General features: G+C 46.3%; 2 protein-coding genes across 2 annotated transcripts in view; one reads left to right on the top strand and one right to left on the bottom strand.

Annotated features, from left to right (window-relative positions):
- LOC119374107 (inactive tyrosine-protein kinase 7) overlaps nucleotides 1-8,901 on the bottom strand; it is a 159,138-nt gene extending 150,237 nt beyond the window's left edge. Inside the window, exon 1 of the mRNA XM_037644174.2 lies at nucleotides 8,628-8,901. Within this exon, the coding sequence (XP_037500102.1) occupies nucleotides 8,628-8,682 (55 nt within the window). The 5' untranslated portion in view covers nucleotides 8,683-8,901. The remainder of the gene's footprint in view (nucleotides 1-8,627) is intronic.
- A 3,132-nt stretch (nucleotides 8,902-12,033) lies between these two features.
- LOC119373469 (MAD2L1-binding protein) lies at nucleotides 12,034-18,117 on the top strand. The gene is made up of 2 exons (XM_037643501.2): nucleotides 12,034-12,253; nucleotides 13,447-18,117. Exons 1-2 carry the CDS (start codon nucleotides 12,041-12,043, stop codon nucleotides 14,068-14,070), a joined length of 837 nt encoding a protein of 278 aa, XP_037499429.1. The 5' UTR covers nucleotides 12,034-12,040; the 3' UTR covers nucleotides 14,071-18,117.
- Nucleotides 18,118-18,520: the final 403 nt, after the last annotated feature.

Here is an 18,520-nt window from a genome sequence, read left to right as displayed (position 1 = left end):
TCCGACAGTTATGTAAGTGTTCGAAACAGGGTCCCTCTTTCCCTCTCACCCCCTCCTCCTTATCCCACCCCGAAGTCGTCATCGTCCTCACGTTCACTGCAGCAAGGGAGCAGGACGAGCCCACGAGATCCGCCCGCAAATGCGACGGTGCACGGACACATGTACAGTCGTGGACAACTTAAACGTGAGCAAGAAATTGGGAAGCAGAATAGGTTTCGCTAATGATAACTCGAGAGCACCATCTCTGACCGCTAATTATGCGGTTGCCATGGGATGGTTAAGGCCTCAAGTTAAGCGTGCAAGCCGAAAGCACGCTGACAATAGGCGTACTGGCGGAAACAAGGACGAAGGAACGCGTTTCATACTCGGGGACGACTTCCCTTGACAGTGCTGCGGAAGATGAAGAACAGAAAGGCGTGCCTGCTAGCGCGTCAGCGAATAGTTGCTAATTTTATTGATGATTTCCTCCTTTGCCTTGCTGCAGGAAATTTATTACTGCTGCATTTATTATGAGACTACAACAGCTCCCGGAAGTCGTAAAAATTATTGCGCGCTTACAACAATTTCTTTTTTTTTTTGACAACATCACGTTTTCTGCATGCCCGTTTTCCAAGGTAAACATGGCGTCCACGACGTATGTTGGTCCGTGTGCAGCCGCAAACTCGCCGTTTAGTTCTCCAAGAAAAATACACTCGAAATGCGACATTGAAATGCACACTGAACAATCGGAATGTCTCTCTCCCATTCACATTTTTCATGCCTATATTTTTTCTAAAAGCTGATATGATGCCGCGCAAAGGATCTCGGATTCTTCCCTCACTTTCTGTAAAGCCACCTCAGTGACCCCCTATACACGCACCAAAGTGTCCACCTAACAATATAAAAGTTTGGAACGATAGCCAAGCTGCCTTAAAGTGCACCTTTCTTTCCTTCCGTCCTCATCCCTGCTCGTGCTTTCCTCACATTGTCATAAACAAGCTAATGTGGTTCCGGAGGAGGGGGACAGCCTATATTGGCGAGAAGCTCTCACGCTAAATAATCGTTTTCATGAGAGCGAACTCCAGCCAATCCATTATGATGCAGGACGTGACATTAGCGGAGGGGTCCAGCCAATAACGAAAGCGTACTTACAGAATAAAACAGCGCTCATCGGTGCCTCTTTAAGCGCATTCAAAGTACGAATACGATCCGGGACAAATGTATGAAATAAGTTCAAAAAACACTTTCTCTGCCGGCAGCTAGGTCATTCACGGATGAGCGGTAAAGAACGAAAAATCGATGCGACGAGCTCGATGCTTCAAGCTTTACTTTCTTGATGTTTTACAAGGGAGAGAGAGTGTGTGCGCGAGAGGGAGGGGAGCGTTGCAGCAAAGTCCGTTACGGTAGAAAGACCACGCTCGCACCGTTTTCGTTAGACAGGCTTGCTCAACGGAGCGTTTCGGAACGGAATCGCGATTCCGAAGAGATACCAGGGCTTCGTTCGGATGCGATCTCTTTCCGGATGGATGCAGCCGAAGAAACAGCTTCTGGAGTCGCCGTATATATATAGATATATATGTCGCGACTAGGATGGGTACAAGACCCGAGCGAATGTTGCTTGTTATTGTTCCCGCTGCTGTTGCTGCCGCTGCTTACATGCGACACTCCAGCGAAAACGCGGTTCACACCTACGATAGGACGTTGTCCAAGATGGCGGGTCAGTCGTGAAATGGAGATTATTCCGGGCTATATCACGGAAGCAAGGTTGGTTTGGTTTTCGGGTTTTAACGTCCAATAGCTACAACGGCTATGAGAGACGCCGCAATGCATGAGGAGCACTCCTGATAATTTCGACCAGCTGGTGTTCTTTACAGGCACTGAATCGCACAGTACCTTGGCGCCTCGCCTAATTTTCCAGGGGGGGGGGGGGGGGGCAAGTCTGCCCTGCACTTGTAGTCAGCCGGAGCTGTATAATCATTCTTTAATTATTAATTGTTGGGGTTTAACGTCCCAAAATCACGATATGATTATGAGGGACGCCGTAGTGGAGCGCTCCGGAAATTTCGGCCACCTGCGGTTCTTTAAAGTGCATCTAAATTTAAGCACACGGGCCTCGAGCATTTTCGACGGAGGCGAATATGCGGCCGCCGCGGCCGGGCTTCGATCCCGCGACCTTCGGTTCAGCATTCGAGTGCCACAACCACTAGATCACCCTGACGGGTTAATCATTCTTTAATGTGCAAGGTTACGGCCATATATGTTTTCGACGATAATAATGGCGGCCGAAAACCCCTGTTATTGCATTTTTTTTTAGCGCGCATTCTGTCGCCTGTCTCTTTCGTTCCTTGCTTATGTCCCTTTCATTCATGCTCATACTGAGCTGCGCTAAAGCTACACAAGAATGTGACGCACCACCTCGCCCAATCAGCAGTACTTGGCAATTTAAGAACGTTTGCTTCCCACATTTATCCCCGGAAAGCTGACGACCAAAGGCAGGCCGTTGTGAGCATCACGCGATTGCTTCATTGGCATCCTTGCATCCATTGCAAAGCTTACCGGAAGTTCTTTCTGGTTAAACTCTCTGGCATTCTCCCCTTCTGTTTCCTTCCTTCCTTCCTTGCGAGGATTGTTTCAGTGTCTTTCGAACTCGACCAGTGGATTAGGGGGTGGGGGAAGGGCGGTGACACTCCCCCCCCCCCTCCTTGATGCAGAACTGCGCGCACGCCCCTATGATGGCTACCGTACAGATGCACACTACGAAAACGATAAGCACAAGCCTACAGCCCACAGGTGCAGGCCGCTTGAGGAACACGGGAGAGAGAAGGTGTACAGCTGCAGCAGAGGATATGACAAGTGCCGCTAAACAGTAAATGCCAGCCTGCCAGCTTCCGCGCGGTCATTTCCTTCCCAGGAAGAGGGGCGGCGTCGGCGCAGGTGTTTGTCGCGAGTGTGCAGGTGAACGCGGCAACCTGTCCCCCGGCTTCCTCGCTGCCGAGAGAACATTGAGACGCCCAATCTCGCGGATTACACAGCCGAAATCTGGCACAAAAACGAAATTTATTCAGAGCCCTTCCACTGTACTGTGAAGACGGAAGGCTGCGGCTGCACTTTTTGCGGCAGCGGCTTCACGTCGTTTCAGCGCCCATTCGCGCTCCTGTGCGCGTTGGCGCGCGTTCAATTACGGCTCTTCTTTCTCCTAGCGAACGCCACGCGTCCTTTCCATTGCGAATCCAAAGGGATAACAGCGCCAGAGCGATCTCTACGTCACGAGACGAAGGGGCCCAAAGCCTTGGTGGGAAGAGCCGCCGCCGAGTATCGCGACACTTGTGAAAGAGGCATCGGCGGTAACGAGGGGCAGGGAAAATTGTTGTTCTACGCGTCGTTTTGTCCACGGACGCGATCCGCCAAGTTGAGCAAAGGTGCAGTTTTGCAAAATGTCAGCTTTAACGTGGCGATTTGGAAGAATGCCTTCCCCACATCTCACATATGGGTCATTTATGAAGAGGATTTGACGTCAAGTTTAGAGAAACGTATCGAGACTGATCTTCAGAATAACTGAAATCTGCACGCCGATTCTGGAATATTGAGTCTTTGTTCCACGGTTATGTTTTCATGCATGGAGACCGGATGTATGTGTAGCTTGCGAACATTCTTATTAAGAAAATAAATAAAAAATATGGGACGAAGACGGTCGTGTGCGGGCTGGGCCGCTAGCGAAAGGTCCGCGTGCAGCGTGTTTGAGACTCTTGCATTAAAGAGATCAAGTATTACCGATGACCACAGTTGACAAGAAACCGATCCTAGCAACATATGCAGATAATATACGAGAAAAAGCGTAAAGTATCCGACGAATGTTAATCGCACTAAACTTAAAAAGAAAGAAATAGACGGAGGTTCACCATACAGATGAGATTTCCAGTTGGATACCTTGTAGCAGAGAAAGGGAAAAAATGTATAAGATAATGAAAGAGACAACATTTGGGGAAGAATGCTAGGGCTTATCTACGGCGCATGCGCATAAGGAAGGGCAATAAGCCGACATCGGGAACGCGTTACGAGGCGGCTGGCTCACAATCTTTATGGCATGACGCACTGAGCCCCCGTGCCCGCCCAGTCGCGAGGTGTGATTTGTGGCCCACTCCGGAGGGTGCCACTCCACTAATAAATTCCACATGTTGAATTCCTCTGTGTTGGGCAGTCAAGAAGCGCGACGCAAAAAAAGAAAAAAAAAGTCACAGGGTCCCTTAAGCTAACACTGAGAACACAGGCGAAAGCCTACATGCTCTGTGAAGTTAGTTCGCATGAGTAGCTTTTGATTCTCGTTTAACTAACAGTACTCACGGATTGAAACGCGAAAATTTAGGGCTAAGTAATGCCTGGAGTGCGCTAACATTTTCAATGCAGCTTTTGCGTCAGTCTTCTCCAAAGAAGCTAACTTACCCTTTCCTTCTACAGCTACGAGCACATCTAATGCCATGCCAGCGATAAATTTCCATGTCGATGGTATTTTGTCCTTAATTGACAATCTTAAACTGTCATCTTCAGCCGGAGTCGATAACATAAACTCAAACGTGTTAAAAAATACTAAAGATATCAGTGCTGTTTATTTGTGTCTATTGTTCTCCCAGTCACTTTCCACTGGCATCATACCCCATGATTGGACGTTGGGAAAGGTTGTTCCAATCTATAAATCAGGAAATAAGAACTCCCCACTTAACTATCGCCCCATCTCATTAACAAGCGTACCCTGCAAAATCATGGAACATGTCATTTATACAGAAATCATGAAATTCTTAGACTCTAATAACTTTTTTCATCCTTCACAGCATGGATTTCGGAAAGGGTTTTCCTGCGAAACCCAATTAGCAACGTTTCTACATGATCTTCACACTAATCTAGATACTAACCTACAGACAGACGCTATATTTTTAGACTTCGCGAAAGCATTCGATAAGGTACCACATCAACGATTGCTACTAAAACTGTCTTTGGCTAATGTACACCCCGACATCTTACGATGGATCGAAGCATTCCTTAATAATCGCTCACAGTTTGTCTTTATTAACAACAGCTCATCTGATTCCCTGCAAGTAACTTCCGGAGTTCCACAAGGATCTGTTCTCGGGCCTCTTCTCTTCTTAATATATATTAATGATCTGCCTGCTCATGTAACCTGTAATATTCGCATGTTTGCGGATGATTGTGTCATTTACAAAACTATTAATAACACATCTCACCAAAATTCTCTTCAGGAAAATATTAACCGTCTGCAACAATGGTGTGATTGCTGGCTAATGACACTAAACCCAAATAAATGCAAAGTTGTGACCTTCTCCCGCCGACGTAACCCTCTGGCTTATTCATACGCAATCAATAACATACCATTAGAAGCTGCGCCCTCTTACAAATATCTTGGTGTTACCATAACTAATGATTTGTCTTGGAACGCACATATTACTAACGTCATCTCATCTTCTAATAAGGCACTCGGTTTCTTTAAACGCCACCTAAAAGAAGCTCCAAAGCATGTAAAATTACTAGCCTACCAAACCATAATTCGCCCTAAGCTCGAATACGCATGCGCAGTATGGAGCCCCCACCAAACATATTTAATCAACGCTCTCGAATCTGTACAAAACCGTGCTACAAGGTTCATACATTCTCAATATTCATATCATGTCAGCGTGTCGGCTTTGCGAAATGAATTAGGACTACCAACACTTGCTACTCGTCGCCGTGTATCATCCCTATCTCTTTTTCATAAGTTCTATCATTGTTCGCTTAATCAACCACCGTACATTATTCCCGCTGGCCGAACGTCACATCGAACTCGGCACATAAACCAAGTGGGCCGCCCCCGTACTCATACTGCCACTTTTTCAGGTTCTTTCTTTTTCCGCACAGCCACAGATTGGAACGGCCTGCCCCACGAAATCGCCGCCCTAACCAGCGCACCCACATTCATACAAAAAATATCCGATCATTTTGCAGAATAAAACTACTGGATGTCATTTTCATCATTCGGGCTGCTTGTATACATTGCAGAATCATGTACCCATATTACTCATACCGTGTTTAATAATGCTTATACACATGTTATTCTAATTATTGTATAATGAACATATGTAAACCCACCCCTTATGTAATGCCCATGTTGGGCTTTTAAGGTAATAAAATGAAATGAAATGAAATGATACTTTCGTTTTCCGCTTATAAACCAGGGGTCTCAATCTCACCTCAGCTAGTGGGCCGCAGACATGAACTTGTCGGCAGCAAGGCGCGGTATACAGTGAAGGAGATTGCTCATATATCAGTCGCTATACTACAGAAAAGAAAAAAGAAGGAAAGAAAAAGAAAACGAAAAACGATGTCGCGTTTCAATCCGCTAATACTGTACGTTGATTCACACTGGAGTGAGTTGATTAATTTTGATTCCCACTTAATTCAATTTGTTTCGTTCGTTATTTTCTTTACGGTGAATCGTCTCACGTGACAGCGGCGCGGACGGACAGTTTTATCGTTTAGTCGGAATAGGAATGCTTATGTATTAAAGATAAGGATAACACACTCGTCACCTCGCACGCTGGCCATTACGTAGCCGCTTTCAAACACTAAATGTCCGTTTTTGAGAGCGCCACGGAGGGAGACCGCGACAGGTGAAAATGTGTAACTTGGAATCCAACTGATTTAAACCAGTGATAAACTGGTTCCAGTTGATCAAGGTCGGGACCAGTTGGAAAACAACTGGCCCCAGTTACAGACCAACTGGTCCTAGTTGAGATCCAACTGTGAAGCAGTTGGAACCATGACTGGAAGCAATTGGTCCCAGTTGGAACCAGCCCAACAGAAAGCACGTGGTTCCAGCTGGGTTCCAACTGGAACTGCGACCAGTTATTCTGGTTGTACGATTCTTTACATTTAAATATAACAAAAAAAATAATTGAAGCCGACTCTGATGCGACATTGCCACATTTGAACAAATGTATTTCATTCAACACTTTATTCTGCTCAGACGCGTGGTTCACTGGCCCATTGGTGTCATACTGTAAAGGGGGGGGGGGATATGCGACAAAAAAGAAAAAGAAAATGGCGCTTTCTTTTCATTACCTTTTCTTATTTCGTCTTCGTCCTTCGCGCCGTCTGAGTCCCGTTAGAGTACATACAAGCAATTTTACCCCACCGGATGTGTATTTCTGTGTATACATCACATCACCAAGTTGACAGCTTCGCGTTTTAAAATTATAAGGTAGTCATCCACAAACCTAAAAAAACGCGCCTCACGTTCACCCCGTCTATGGTTAAATGCTACTTGCCAGATAAGTACAGATTACAGCGTCTATGGTAATTGTTTCATCGATAGGTTTGATACGATACTGCGACTGTTGACACCTTTGCATGCAGTTACCCTGATGACATCGTTCCACAAATATACACAAATAAATTACACGTAACGATAATTACTACGATATTTTCATGCCTCTTGTTTTCAACTCAGAAGACAGGCATTACGTAGCTTTTAATGAAAGCAAGAGTCGCGTGCAAATAAAATACGCCCTTTCCCAAAACTTAACAGAAAAAGAAAGAAAGAAAGAAAGAAAGAAAAGAAAGAAAGAAAGAAAGAAAGAAAGAAAGAAAGAAAGAAAGAAAGAAAGAAAGAAAGAAAGAAAGAAAGAAAAGCACGTTCACGGGGAAGCCTGTCGAGCCGTTTCAAGTTCACGGTCAGGGAAAGCGACAGAACTTGCAATCGATTGTGTGTTCCTTCTTTTTGTGCGCTTTCGGCTGAATGCTATAGCAAATCGCGTATGCCCAGGAGGGCTTTACACAAGGACTGACGTCGCCTGTGCTCAGTGCCTGCGACAACCTAAAGGAAAAAAAAAGAATATATAGAGAAAAAAAGACATCAGCTGTCACTGCTTTCACATTCGTACTCCGATTAAAGCTCCAATGAACCCACACGCACCATAAGGGCAAAGTCATATTACCATCTGAAAAGATGCACGCATGTATACTTGGTTAAAGTACTGCGAGTGTCTTCGAGCTCGCTCGTTAGCATAGCATGGTTAGTTTTGTGTGGTTTGATCGGTGTATGTACAGAATAATTCGCCCATGTACGGCTATGCGTTTTTGTGCGCTTAGGTCTTGGAACGTTGCTTGTTAACTTTGCACTTATGGCGTTGTATAATTTGATCGATATATGCACGGTATATTTCGCTCATGTACGCTCATGTTTCTTGTTCACTTATGAACTTTTTGTAAGTGTTTTTTTTTTTTTCGCACAATGTAAAAATGGTAGAAGTGCTGCTTCTGACCCACCATGTAACGGCCGGCAGGCCAACAGTATGAGTAAATAATAAAATAAAATAAAAAAAAATCTCGACAGCTACATCCTAACTACCGAATCGCCTCAAGCGGTACCAAAAAAACCGAAGCGCCGAAATCCTTCAGCGCGGAGGAACCGGACAAAAGAAGTCGAACGTGGTAAGTCACTGCGACGTTTCGGCTCACCGTTCACCGAAACAAAGCTCGTTGAAGTATAACACGCCGTAAAGCGTGCGAGCACAAGAACGGTAACAAGCGCATCCGGATCGTGATGGGAGGAGGGGCCAAACGTGAAAAATTTAGGAGCAGAGCAACACGACACAACTCACCGGCGGAGCAGCACGCGATGATCGGCGGCGTCGTCAATCCGTGTTTCAAATCCATGACGATGTAACACCGCCGGCGGCGTTCAACAACGCGGAACAAGAACACTTCCACAACACGACGAACGCGCCTCCTTGTTCAAATCTCGCTCGGCGTCGACGACACAAGCATCATCGGGCGGCACAGCACAGCGCCGTCGCCTGGCACAACTCCCACAACAAAGCGGCAAGCGCGGCGCCAGGGCGCTTTCGACTCTACTGCGAGTTCACGGCGTGGTTCACGGCGGCGCGAGAAGCCACTGAGAAGCGACCGATGCGAACGACCGCTGGCCGTCAGAGGCACTGGCGCCATAGCGCGGTCCTACTGTGAACTAAACTTACCTCAGGCACGAAACCAATAAAACCTCCCTTCAAATTTCACCGCACAAACACATGAACATTTCGAAACTAACTGATGCGGCTGTCACCTATGCATTGATTTTAAAGATAGCCTTGAAAAAAATTAAAAATAAAGAATAACAAAATTAGTTTTAATTATTACCACTAGATGTCGCAAACAACGGTAAAGAGTTCATTTACAAACTAGATTTTGGGTTTTGTTTTGTGATACGACTCTGTCTTCTCAACAAGCCTTTGTGCAAACGTCCGCTTGCAAAGAAGTACAGTGTTCTAGAAGTTTGTAGTGCGCTCACTGAGCGGCGGAGCGTGACGCACTTCATGTCGCCGCCGACAGGCGGCGCGGCTCGCAGCGTCACCTGAAACTTTCCGGCGGATTGCTGGGCGCGGTTAGCGCGCGTTGCTGTTTTGCGCGCAAGAAAAGTAAAAGTTACGGTGCGCAACACACGGAGCTTTTTGATGCAACTTTTCTGTGAGTTGTGGACTAAATTACTGTCGTTGTGACTGATTTACGAAGGGTGGGCGATGTTTAAAGCGGCTATTGCATAGATGAGTGATCCTCCACATAGCCACTGCAGTAACAGATAGGGCGTGTAGTTGGGGGTTGAAGTTTTTTTTTTTTTTGTCCTGCTGATCGATACGATTTTCAATGCCCTTTCGCCACTGTAACGATAATAGCGACTTCACTCTCGCCTTTCAAGCCCCGCAACAACGCTTCACTTTTTTTTTCTTTTTTTTATTCGCATATTTGAGCTGGTCTGTGTAATAGGAGAATCTGTTGCTGGGCTTGTTGGTATACATACTTGAAGAAACGAAAAAAACCAGCTTACGGACGCCTACACAAGAAGAGAAGACACTCGCTGGAACTAGCAACAGGTTTAATGAAACCACATAACGTTCCCTGATAAGCCAAGCGCGCATGCGTCGTACATAAAACACGTGTGATTCACAATAAGAGAGAATGACAACCACATTTTTTTTTTAAATAAGCAATCTCTTTCATTGATAGTGACAGATACACTAATGCATTTGTTCGAACCATATGTTTCCAGATTTGCGCTTCAATCACTTAACGTTCGTATTAATTGCGTGGTTCCCTTACCAATAATTTGCGTGCCTTTCAGATCAGGAGAACAGCCGCACACCCGGCAGTGAGCAGGCAGATTTGCTCCTCCTCCTGGCCTGATAGACCTCCGATCTTATTTTATTTACACAAACCCCGGCCTATGTATGCGCAAATGCTTGCCATGATTAACAATGCAGAAATGATCACGACCAATAAACAGCCGACGACGACGTTGATCTAACAGGCACTGGAGCATCCCAAAAGGAGCCCAATCCCTACGGGTCTCCCGCTTCCTAATGACAGCTACTTCAGTCTCCCCTACATCTCCTTTTTCTGTACACGAGTATGGTTTTGCTGTCACCACCCACCTGTTTTTTGTTTTTTTTTTTTTTTTTGCTTTTATTGTTACCGCACTTGACTACGCGGTGACTCCTAGCTTCGTTGGGTCCAGCTGTTTTTGTTGTCAAACGCTGCCCCAGCAATTTCTCTGCACGTACGCTGCATGCCCCATGTGCACGACCGCCGGAGGCTGTAGCGCGTCCCTCCCGTTCAGATGCAGCGGTGGACCGTCTTTGAGAGAGTTGCAGTTTGCGAACGGACACAAATGCCGATCCTTCGGAAAAACAAGCATACGTAAGTGCAGCAAAGCGGTACGCGTGGTGCCGATCGACAAAGGTCCTTCAAACGAATGAATGGCGTGAACATACGCTGCAGCTGGGGGAATCAGCTTAAAAGAATAAAAGGCTCGACCCCCTCCTCCCTCCATTTTTTTTTTGTGGTCTCTTTTAAGTGTCATTGTGGTGGCCCTCTTACCGCCTTCAACTCCGCGTTTGTTGAACCCCCCGGAACTACATCGTAACCAGCGTAACCCCGACCAGTGGACGCGCTTCGCTCGAAGTTTTCAGGAGAAACTGGCGGCAGCGCCCCTGGCGGGCGCCCAGGCTGTCGACGCGGAGAGGGCCATGGCGGCGCGGCGCAGGGATACGGCAGTGAGCCCACTGCCCCCTTCTAGTACACTGTAAAAGAAGGAACAGCACTAACTGGGAAGATAGCTCGTCGCGTTGTTAAATTGAAACTCAGCGATGTAGCGCAAGTTCGAATGGTCGGTAGCGGACCTGCGACAGTTAAAAGCTGCACGAATAGAATTACCCGATGCCAGCATATGCCGCGCGCGTCACTGGTAGACGCGCGCATCTCTCATCAACGCACGCAACTACCTTACAGCTCGCAATATGCGATGTATGAACACACAACTTGTTGAGCGCGCTTTGAGTTGGCTGGCGGCTGTCTCGAAAGTGTTTTATCTCCAAGAGGCGCAATGCGCCCGAACGTGCACCTAGGTAAGAAACGGGTTTATCGCGCGCCGCGGCGAAAGGGTGTTCGTTGAAAGGGAGAGGGATAATTCGTGGAAATAGTGGGCGGTCAGGCAATCAAATTCCGGACGCCTACGCCACGTCGTTGACCAGCTTCGGTTTGACTGCCTGTGGTCAGTAATGATTGCGCGGCTCTTTCGCTATAAAGTAGTAAAATCAAAGCGTAGCAGACGATGCCCAGGGAGGGGGGGGGGGGGGGGGGAGCGTGTACTTTGTATACCTCCCATTGATTCATTAAATTCAGATGCTCCGCCGACACCAGTGCCACGAGCCCCTTCAGTTACGGCCCTTCAGGCCGGGGTCAGCAAGATGACAGCGCTTATGCCATGGCTTATGCTGTTTACGTTGTCATGGCAACACATGGTGGCAACAAAACCATGACGCCCACCCCCGCAGCAAAAAAATAAATAAAAAAACTCAACCTTACAAAAAACTTTTGTTGAAAAAAATTGTTAAAAATTTGTCGTATTAAAATTAGTAATGAGGTTTTGATTAAAGCGTTACACGCAAAAACAAATGCTTTGCGATTTCCATGACAACCACGTGTGACGCAAGAGGGCCAAGAGAGGGCGTCCATTTCAAACATGGCCGCCTACACGAAGCCAGCGGGCGCTGGTCGTGACCATCTGGACATAAACGTGGCCTTCACGTGCACAATATCGCCGGACAAGATCGGTAAATTGATCGTGGAGATCGTCAAGTACGTCCTGTACGAGCGCGAGCAGCTCCCGATGCCGTACGACGACTTGAAGCGTCACGTCGAGGACGTGGCGCAAAGTCAAAGCGCCCAGAAGAAGGTTAGTGGCCGCCGATTCAAAAGCGTCACTGTATGTATCGCGTTTAGTGAATGATCCTTGGCTATTGAACAGGCGAAAAGGATGCAGGACATGAGATAGACTCGCTAACAGATTCCCCTATTCGCCTCGCTCATTTAGTTCTTCGGGTCAAGCGTCCACTTAGGGCGTTGAACTTTCGACACACTTCGATGACCACTGCGCGCCGCCTTCATGCCGCGGGTCTTCAAACGACCATCCGACTGTGCCGGATCACTTCGTGGTCCTTTTCGAACTTGTTGGCATGGTAACGACGCGACTATCGCCACGTGCTCACCTGTTCTTGTGTGTACGAGGTCAGCTGTACGACCGAAATTCCGCCGCACCGCTACTCCGCGCGTGTAGTACATTAATAAAATTTCGAGGTTTGTCGGTGCCTGCCCAAAACGCACCGTTATTAGCGATCACGGGCAGATAAGCGAATCAGCGTATCTTGGCCGTGACAGCGGTACTTCTCATTACGTTGTTTTAACTATCTTACTGGTTACTTGCGTCAGGGAAAAAACCGTGACATTTAAGTCTAAATAATAAGACGTCCGTGTTAGTACTTGGGTTCAAAAGACTGCGGTGAAAAACGCAAAGCCCGTTTCCAGCACGCCTCTAGAATGTATGCAAGTCGAGGTTTCACGTGTCCGCCTGTGAAATGGGGTGAGGTGCATCTCCATTCAAAACCCATTCCACCAACACCCTCCTGTGTTGATTCCACGCGCAGTCGATACAGCTGCTTTCGTAAAGCCACTTTAAAAATGTTTGCAAAGGCAGCTGGGCTTTCTGTGCCCATTCTTTCTAGCTTAGGCTGTAAGGAATGAAGCAATCTTTGAACATTATACAATACAGAATACCACATGAATACTAATGGCGGCAGCTGCAGTGCCCTTCAAGTGGAGAGGAGGTCCTAGTTCCACGTGCTGGGTCTGGAGAGCTGAGTGTACAGCATGGTGTACAGTGACTAGCCGCCATTAGTTGGGCCAACTGCATCGCAGGGAAGATAGCTTTACAATTATTACTTAAGTTTAGCTAAAACAAAAAATAATGCCCTCTATGCCTTCCTTGGCTTGGTGTAGTCGTAACTACCAAAAAACGGGTCCCATCGATCGATTCGCCCTCTTCTGTAGAGATAGTACGGCTCACCATGAATCCGTACACATCTGTTGCAGGCTGTCAATCCGTTCCTGCAGGCCAAGCAACGCAAGGCCATCACCAGCCTCCAGGGCATGGACGCCATCTTCAGCGTCGCTCAGGACCTCATCCGCGAGCGGAAGGTCACCAGGGTCCTCCTGCTGTTCGGCGCCACTGTGCTCTCTCCCGTCGAGAGCTACCTGATCCGCGTGCCTCAGCGCCGCCACGGCTGTCACAGCTGCGGCACGGCCGCCGGCTTCCGGCGCTGCATGCTAGACGTCCTGGAGGCGTTCCTCCGCGTCGACTCGACCCGCAAGGCGGCCGCCGCGTCCAAGTTGACTACGTTCCTGCTCGTGCGGAGGGAGGACGTCATCCTGAACCTCATGGACGTCAAGCCCGGCTTTGTCGTGCCGCGCAAGGGCAGTCTCACGACGCTCGACCTCGCGCTCCCGCCGTGCCCGCACGACGTCCTGGAGGACGGCCTCAAGGTGTGGTCCGACGCCATCCAAGACGTGTCCACATTTGCGGACGAAGACGCGCCCCAGGGTTGTCCGGAGGAGTTCGTCTGGGTGCAGTGCAAACCCGTATTCCTGACGGTGGCTGCCAGCACGTTTGTGAAAGAAGCGCCATCGGACTCTTCGAAAAATTCACTTCTGAGATAGTGTAATGGTGCATGACATACTACTGGCACGGTTTATTTTTGTATGTGTCATTTTAGAATGCGTCTGAAGAGCCGCTCGCAACAAGGAGTGCGCGTCTGTGATTTCCCGTACGTCAGCTCACAGATCGGAGTACATAGATTTCATGCAGACTGAGTATGGAAGCCAGCACACAGTTTGTTGCTATGGTTGAATGGCTGGACGTGTTCTGCATAGGCAGCAACTGTAGTACTGCATCTGCATAGACAGTTACGACCTTCCCGCTGATGTGGAAAAGAACTGTTGTCGACGATTTAGACATCAAGCCACCTTTCCAGTTCAGCTTTGGCATTATGCTGTGCCCATAGCCAAACAGGAAACTGCTGGTGTGGTCTGATGCCGTGCAAGTTTCACGTGTGTTTGTCATGGATGTTACTGGTGCCTTTTCGGAGTCTACCAGGATACTTTGCAGAAGATTGATGCAAGCTGGTGCTTTTGACGGTCACTCAATGGCACGTGTGTGGAATATGCATCACCCAAGGCGTCTAGAAACTAGTTTTTTCAGACACTGTGTTGTTGCACGTTGTGAGAGTAGTAGTTATTTAATGTTAGCTTACATTACCAACCACTCTGACAAACGTCCGCATTTACGAAAGCAACAACGCCTCGTGCATTGTGTTAGCTCATTGAAACAGTTATTTGTATACCTTTTTAAAATGTCTATGACAGAGAATTTAGCAGCTGAACCAATCTCGGCCATCAAGTGGAATTCTAACATAGACAAACAGAAAGCTGAGCCATTTGGTAGGAGTTCACGATTTGAGAAGGCAGGCCCAAGACAACAAGAAAAGGAGAGGAAAAACAGGGCAGTGTGAACGCTCTTTGTTGTCCTTTATGTTCCTGATTATTCGATTCACGAATGCAAATGCATATTTGACTCATTTCATGTTTCGTGGAATGGGCAATACAGCTTTATTTCAAGAAATTTCACAAGAATATGCAAAAAAAATACATGTTATTAGTGGCCAAGAATGCAAGCTTTAGTGCACCAAGCGCATGAAAGACATTGGCCTAAACTCTGCCATAATATATGCTCTGACAATCTTGTATCGTTGGAATGCTGACAAGGTCTACTGGAAAGATGGAGCAGTTGTCGCGATCCAATCTGGCCAAACGAGGAGAGACCGTAGCCGACGCTGTGACAAAGCGATCCAAGACAAGTCTGCTTGTCAAAACATTGGCACCAGACTAAGGCTTCCTTTGGTTGTTCACAGTTGCTTCCTAGCTCTGCTGAAGCAGCTCGCCTCGCCATGTGATGTGTGGCAGTGCAAGATAAATGGCAACGGAATGACCATAACATTTGGCTACTGACAGAACTTGGTACTTAACTTGTATTGCAGGTGAAGCACGGAGGACAATAGAAAGATGAGGCACTGCGTACCCGCCATGTCATACTTCCGTTTTCCTCCGACTTGTGTTCCAACTGTACTACACTGACAAATCTATCAGTCTCTCCTCCCTACTAATTCTAATGTTTGGCTCTCCAGCGTGCAGTTCCAGAGCAGAATGTCTGATTGGTCCAACTAACGTTAGTTCGCAGTTCCTTTTAAACATTGCTGCCCTGGCAATTGGAGGTATTTTATTTCCATCTGGGGATTGCTTATGGCGAAACGCAGTAACAAGGAAGAATATATCTGCTTGACAGGATGAGGCCTTCTGTCACTCAGTTGCTGTTCGCACAGCATGTTTACGAAACTTTCACTTTTGCTCTTTCACATTTTCATCAAACATCACGTGTTTTCTACAGGCAATATGTGCAGACACTGCCAGAGACACCAAAGGCTATAATTGCCTGACAAAGGCCTCTGACTCTATGCAGCTTGCAAGCGGCAACAATACGATGACAACCGCGGGCTGTATTTTGACTCTGATGATAACTGCATCTCGCCTTTGGAAACGTCTTCACAAATTACAAGCGTAAAACATTTTACGTCTTGTTTAACTGCCATCAGGATCAAATGTAATCGTAATTAACTGCTATCGGGATCAAACATAATCGTGATGCAAGTGTGTTGGACTGTTTACATGCATTTAATATAGAGAAAGTGGAAGTGATTTTGGACTATGTGGCTTCGACCACAGAAAGCAAGTTTTGTGCTCTATCTTGTCCCGCACGAGGCACTTAGATGAGTCGTGTGCCCAATCGAGGTCGTAACTTTAAACATAGAAAGCTCCATGCTTTCCCTGCAAAGTTTACGAAATTGCGCGATGTCAGAATTTTGTTTGGTGGAGGGTGCGAGATTTGCATGTAATTTTGTAACTTGCATGTAAGTTTTTTATACATCGTCTATTACAAGTAACATTTATTGCCTTCAGTTTTACGTGCATGTTTATGCATCCAAACCTTCTCGTGCATGTCGACTATTGCATGCCTGGTGCAATACCACCAATTGTGAATTTATAGCGGTATGGCAAGCCTAATCGCTGCTGCATGATTTTACAGTCTATGCAATGGACCAATCACGAAGCTTTCTATGCCGTTCGCAAACTGTTAATGACGACCTTACGCTGTTAACCCTTTTTTGGGGTGTTGTAATACCTTTAAGAAACAATATTAGCGAAGAACTATTAGCATGAGCTATTTTGGTTGTAGTGCTTTTGTGTGTGTGCGCGGATGCGTGCTTTGTTTTTGATATACAAAACTTTTACTGTGACTGCTTGATTGAGGCTGTCAGTGAAGCGGAAAAGTTTGATTGACAGCTCGGCAAATTGTCTTGGCGCTCTTGCGCTTTTGTTAAGCATGGTGCAGACTCCCATATTGAGTCGTCGGAGCAGTTTTTTACGATTTGTCCTTACTCTTTCATGTTAAATGTGCCAAATCATGTGCTCATCCATCAGCGTCACAATGTCATTCCATCATGTTGCCTGCAATGTACCTATTTTTCATGTGCCATTTGTAGTGAATATTATTTTACAATAGAGGTATTTGCATGCTCACCACTGCCTTTCTACAGAATACTTGTGAAGTTATGGTTCGATTTTTTACACTGTACTTAACCTAGTACATTGTTTCTTACTCTCAAGTGAGCTAGTTGTGGTCAATTGGTATTACTTAAGCTAATTAATAGCTTTTTGCTTATTTTCTCAATATGCCTACTTGACGACTTTGTCACCATTTTCCATGACAAGGTAGGTATTTTTTTTAGTGTGAAATAGTCAGAGAAAATTCAGCGTCTGTAAAGAAAACACTACCGTATTACATAATGTATTACATATTACAAAAGTATTACATAATAGTGTTGCATCAATCAAACGTTGTTTGTGAATGAAGCTGTATGTTCCTGCACAAATCATTCCTATACTAATTAAGGTCTTCAATGTGCATGTTATAAGATTTAAAAGAATGGTATCATACAAGGAAAAAAAAATGGCCTTATGACGTTTAGGCCATGTTTGCATGTCAAACAATGCTCACCGTTTTCTTTGGCATATTTCACAGTGTCTTTTATTTCAATGACAGTCACAAAAAATCTGTACATATATGACATTCCTTGAAGGAACATAGCTGTGTTATCGTGTCAGTGGCCCAATTTTTATTTATAGGACCATCAGACTTGTTGCTCAAAGGAATATTCCGACTGTGTACGCGCAGTCCGTCTTCTCTTTCTTGTACACTGTATCGTCTTGTCTATGTTGGTGGGGGGAGAATAAACATGTACAAACATCAACATTGATCATTCGAAGAAAAAAATGTGCGCATGAGGACATGGTGCAATGAGAAACATCAATGTGTCGTAACATATCCGTGCACACTGAATACTGTGGATCACGCAGCGTTTCTTCAATGTAGAAAAAGACACTTCTTGTGACTGTGACGATAAACTTCCTAGGGAAAGTTAACAGCGCTGAAAGTGAAGTGCCCAGGGTTGAATGCCAGCAAAAAATAAAAACTTAAAAAACATTTTAGACCACTGTAGAACGCGTTTTTCACTGGAGTGTGAGTAAAAAAAAAAAAAACGCAGTAGCCGGGAAACATATTACGCGAACATGCGGTTAAAGCCAGGGAAAAACAGTGCTGCTAAATAAAAAAAAAAACATTTTCACGCAGCTCTACCTCAGAAGAATTTAATCATCAGTTTATGCCTTCAAGAAGTCCTTGATGGAAGTCTGGCGTTCTTTCGTGCATCTTCCAGAACCATATCCTTTTCGAGCACTTGGATGGTCTGGTGGCAGTCCACATTGCCAAATTCATTGACGTAACTTCTTAGCATATCGAGCGCAGTGACAGTTTGCAATGCATCGGGCAAAGCGACATGCGAAAAAGGCATTCTAATACATAGGTGTCGTTAGATTCGTTGTTGGGAGCGGATACCAGGAACGTTATACGCGGGAAAATGTGTAAGTGAAGAACGTATAAACAGAGTTCTACTGCATTACCTTTAACTGCGACCGCCAGATGCATCTGCGCTGCGTC

The sequence above is a fragment of the Rhipicephalus sanguineus genome, chromosome 11 (genome assembly GCF_013339695.2).
Source record: "Rhipicephalus sanguineus isolate Rsan-2018 chromosome 11, BIME_Rsan_1.4, whole genome shotgun sequence".
Classification (NCBI taxonomy): Eukaryota; Metazoa; Arthropoda; class Arachnida; order Ixodida; family Ixodidae; genus Rhipicephalus; species Rhipicephalus sanguineus.
This window is presented reverse-complemented; position numbering and strand designations above follow the sequence as displayed.

Coding starts and splice junctions, on each gene's coding strand:
- LOC119373469 (XM_037643501.2), top strand. CDS start 12,041: ATGGCCGCCTACACGAAGCCAGCGGGCGCTGGTCGTGACCATCTGGAC. Junction 12,254..13,446: donor GTCAAAGCGCCCAGAAGAAG/GTTAGTGGCCGC, acceptor CATCTGTTGCAG/GCTGTCAATCCGTTCCTGCA.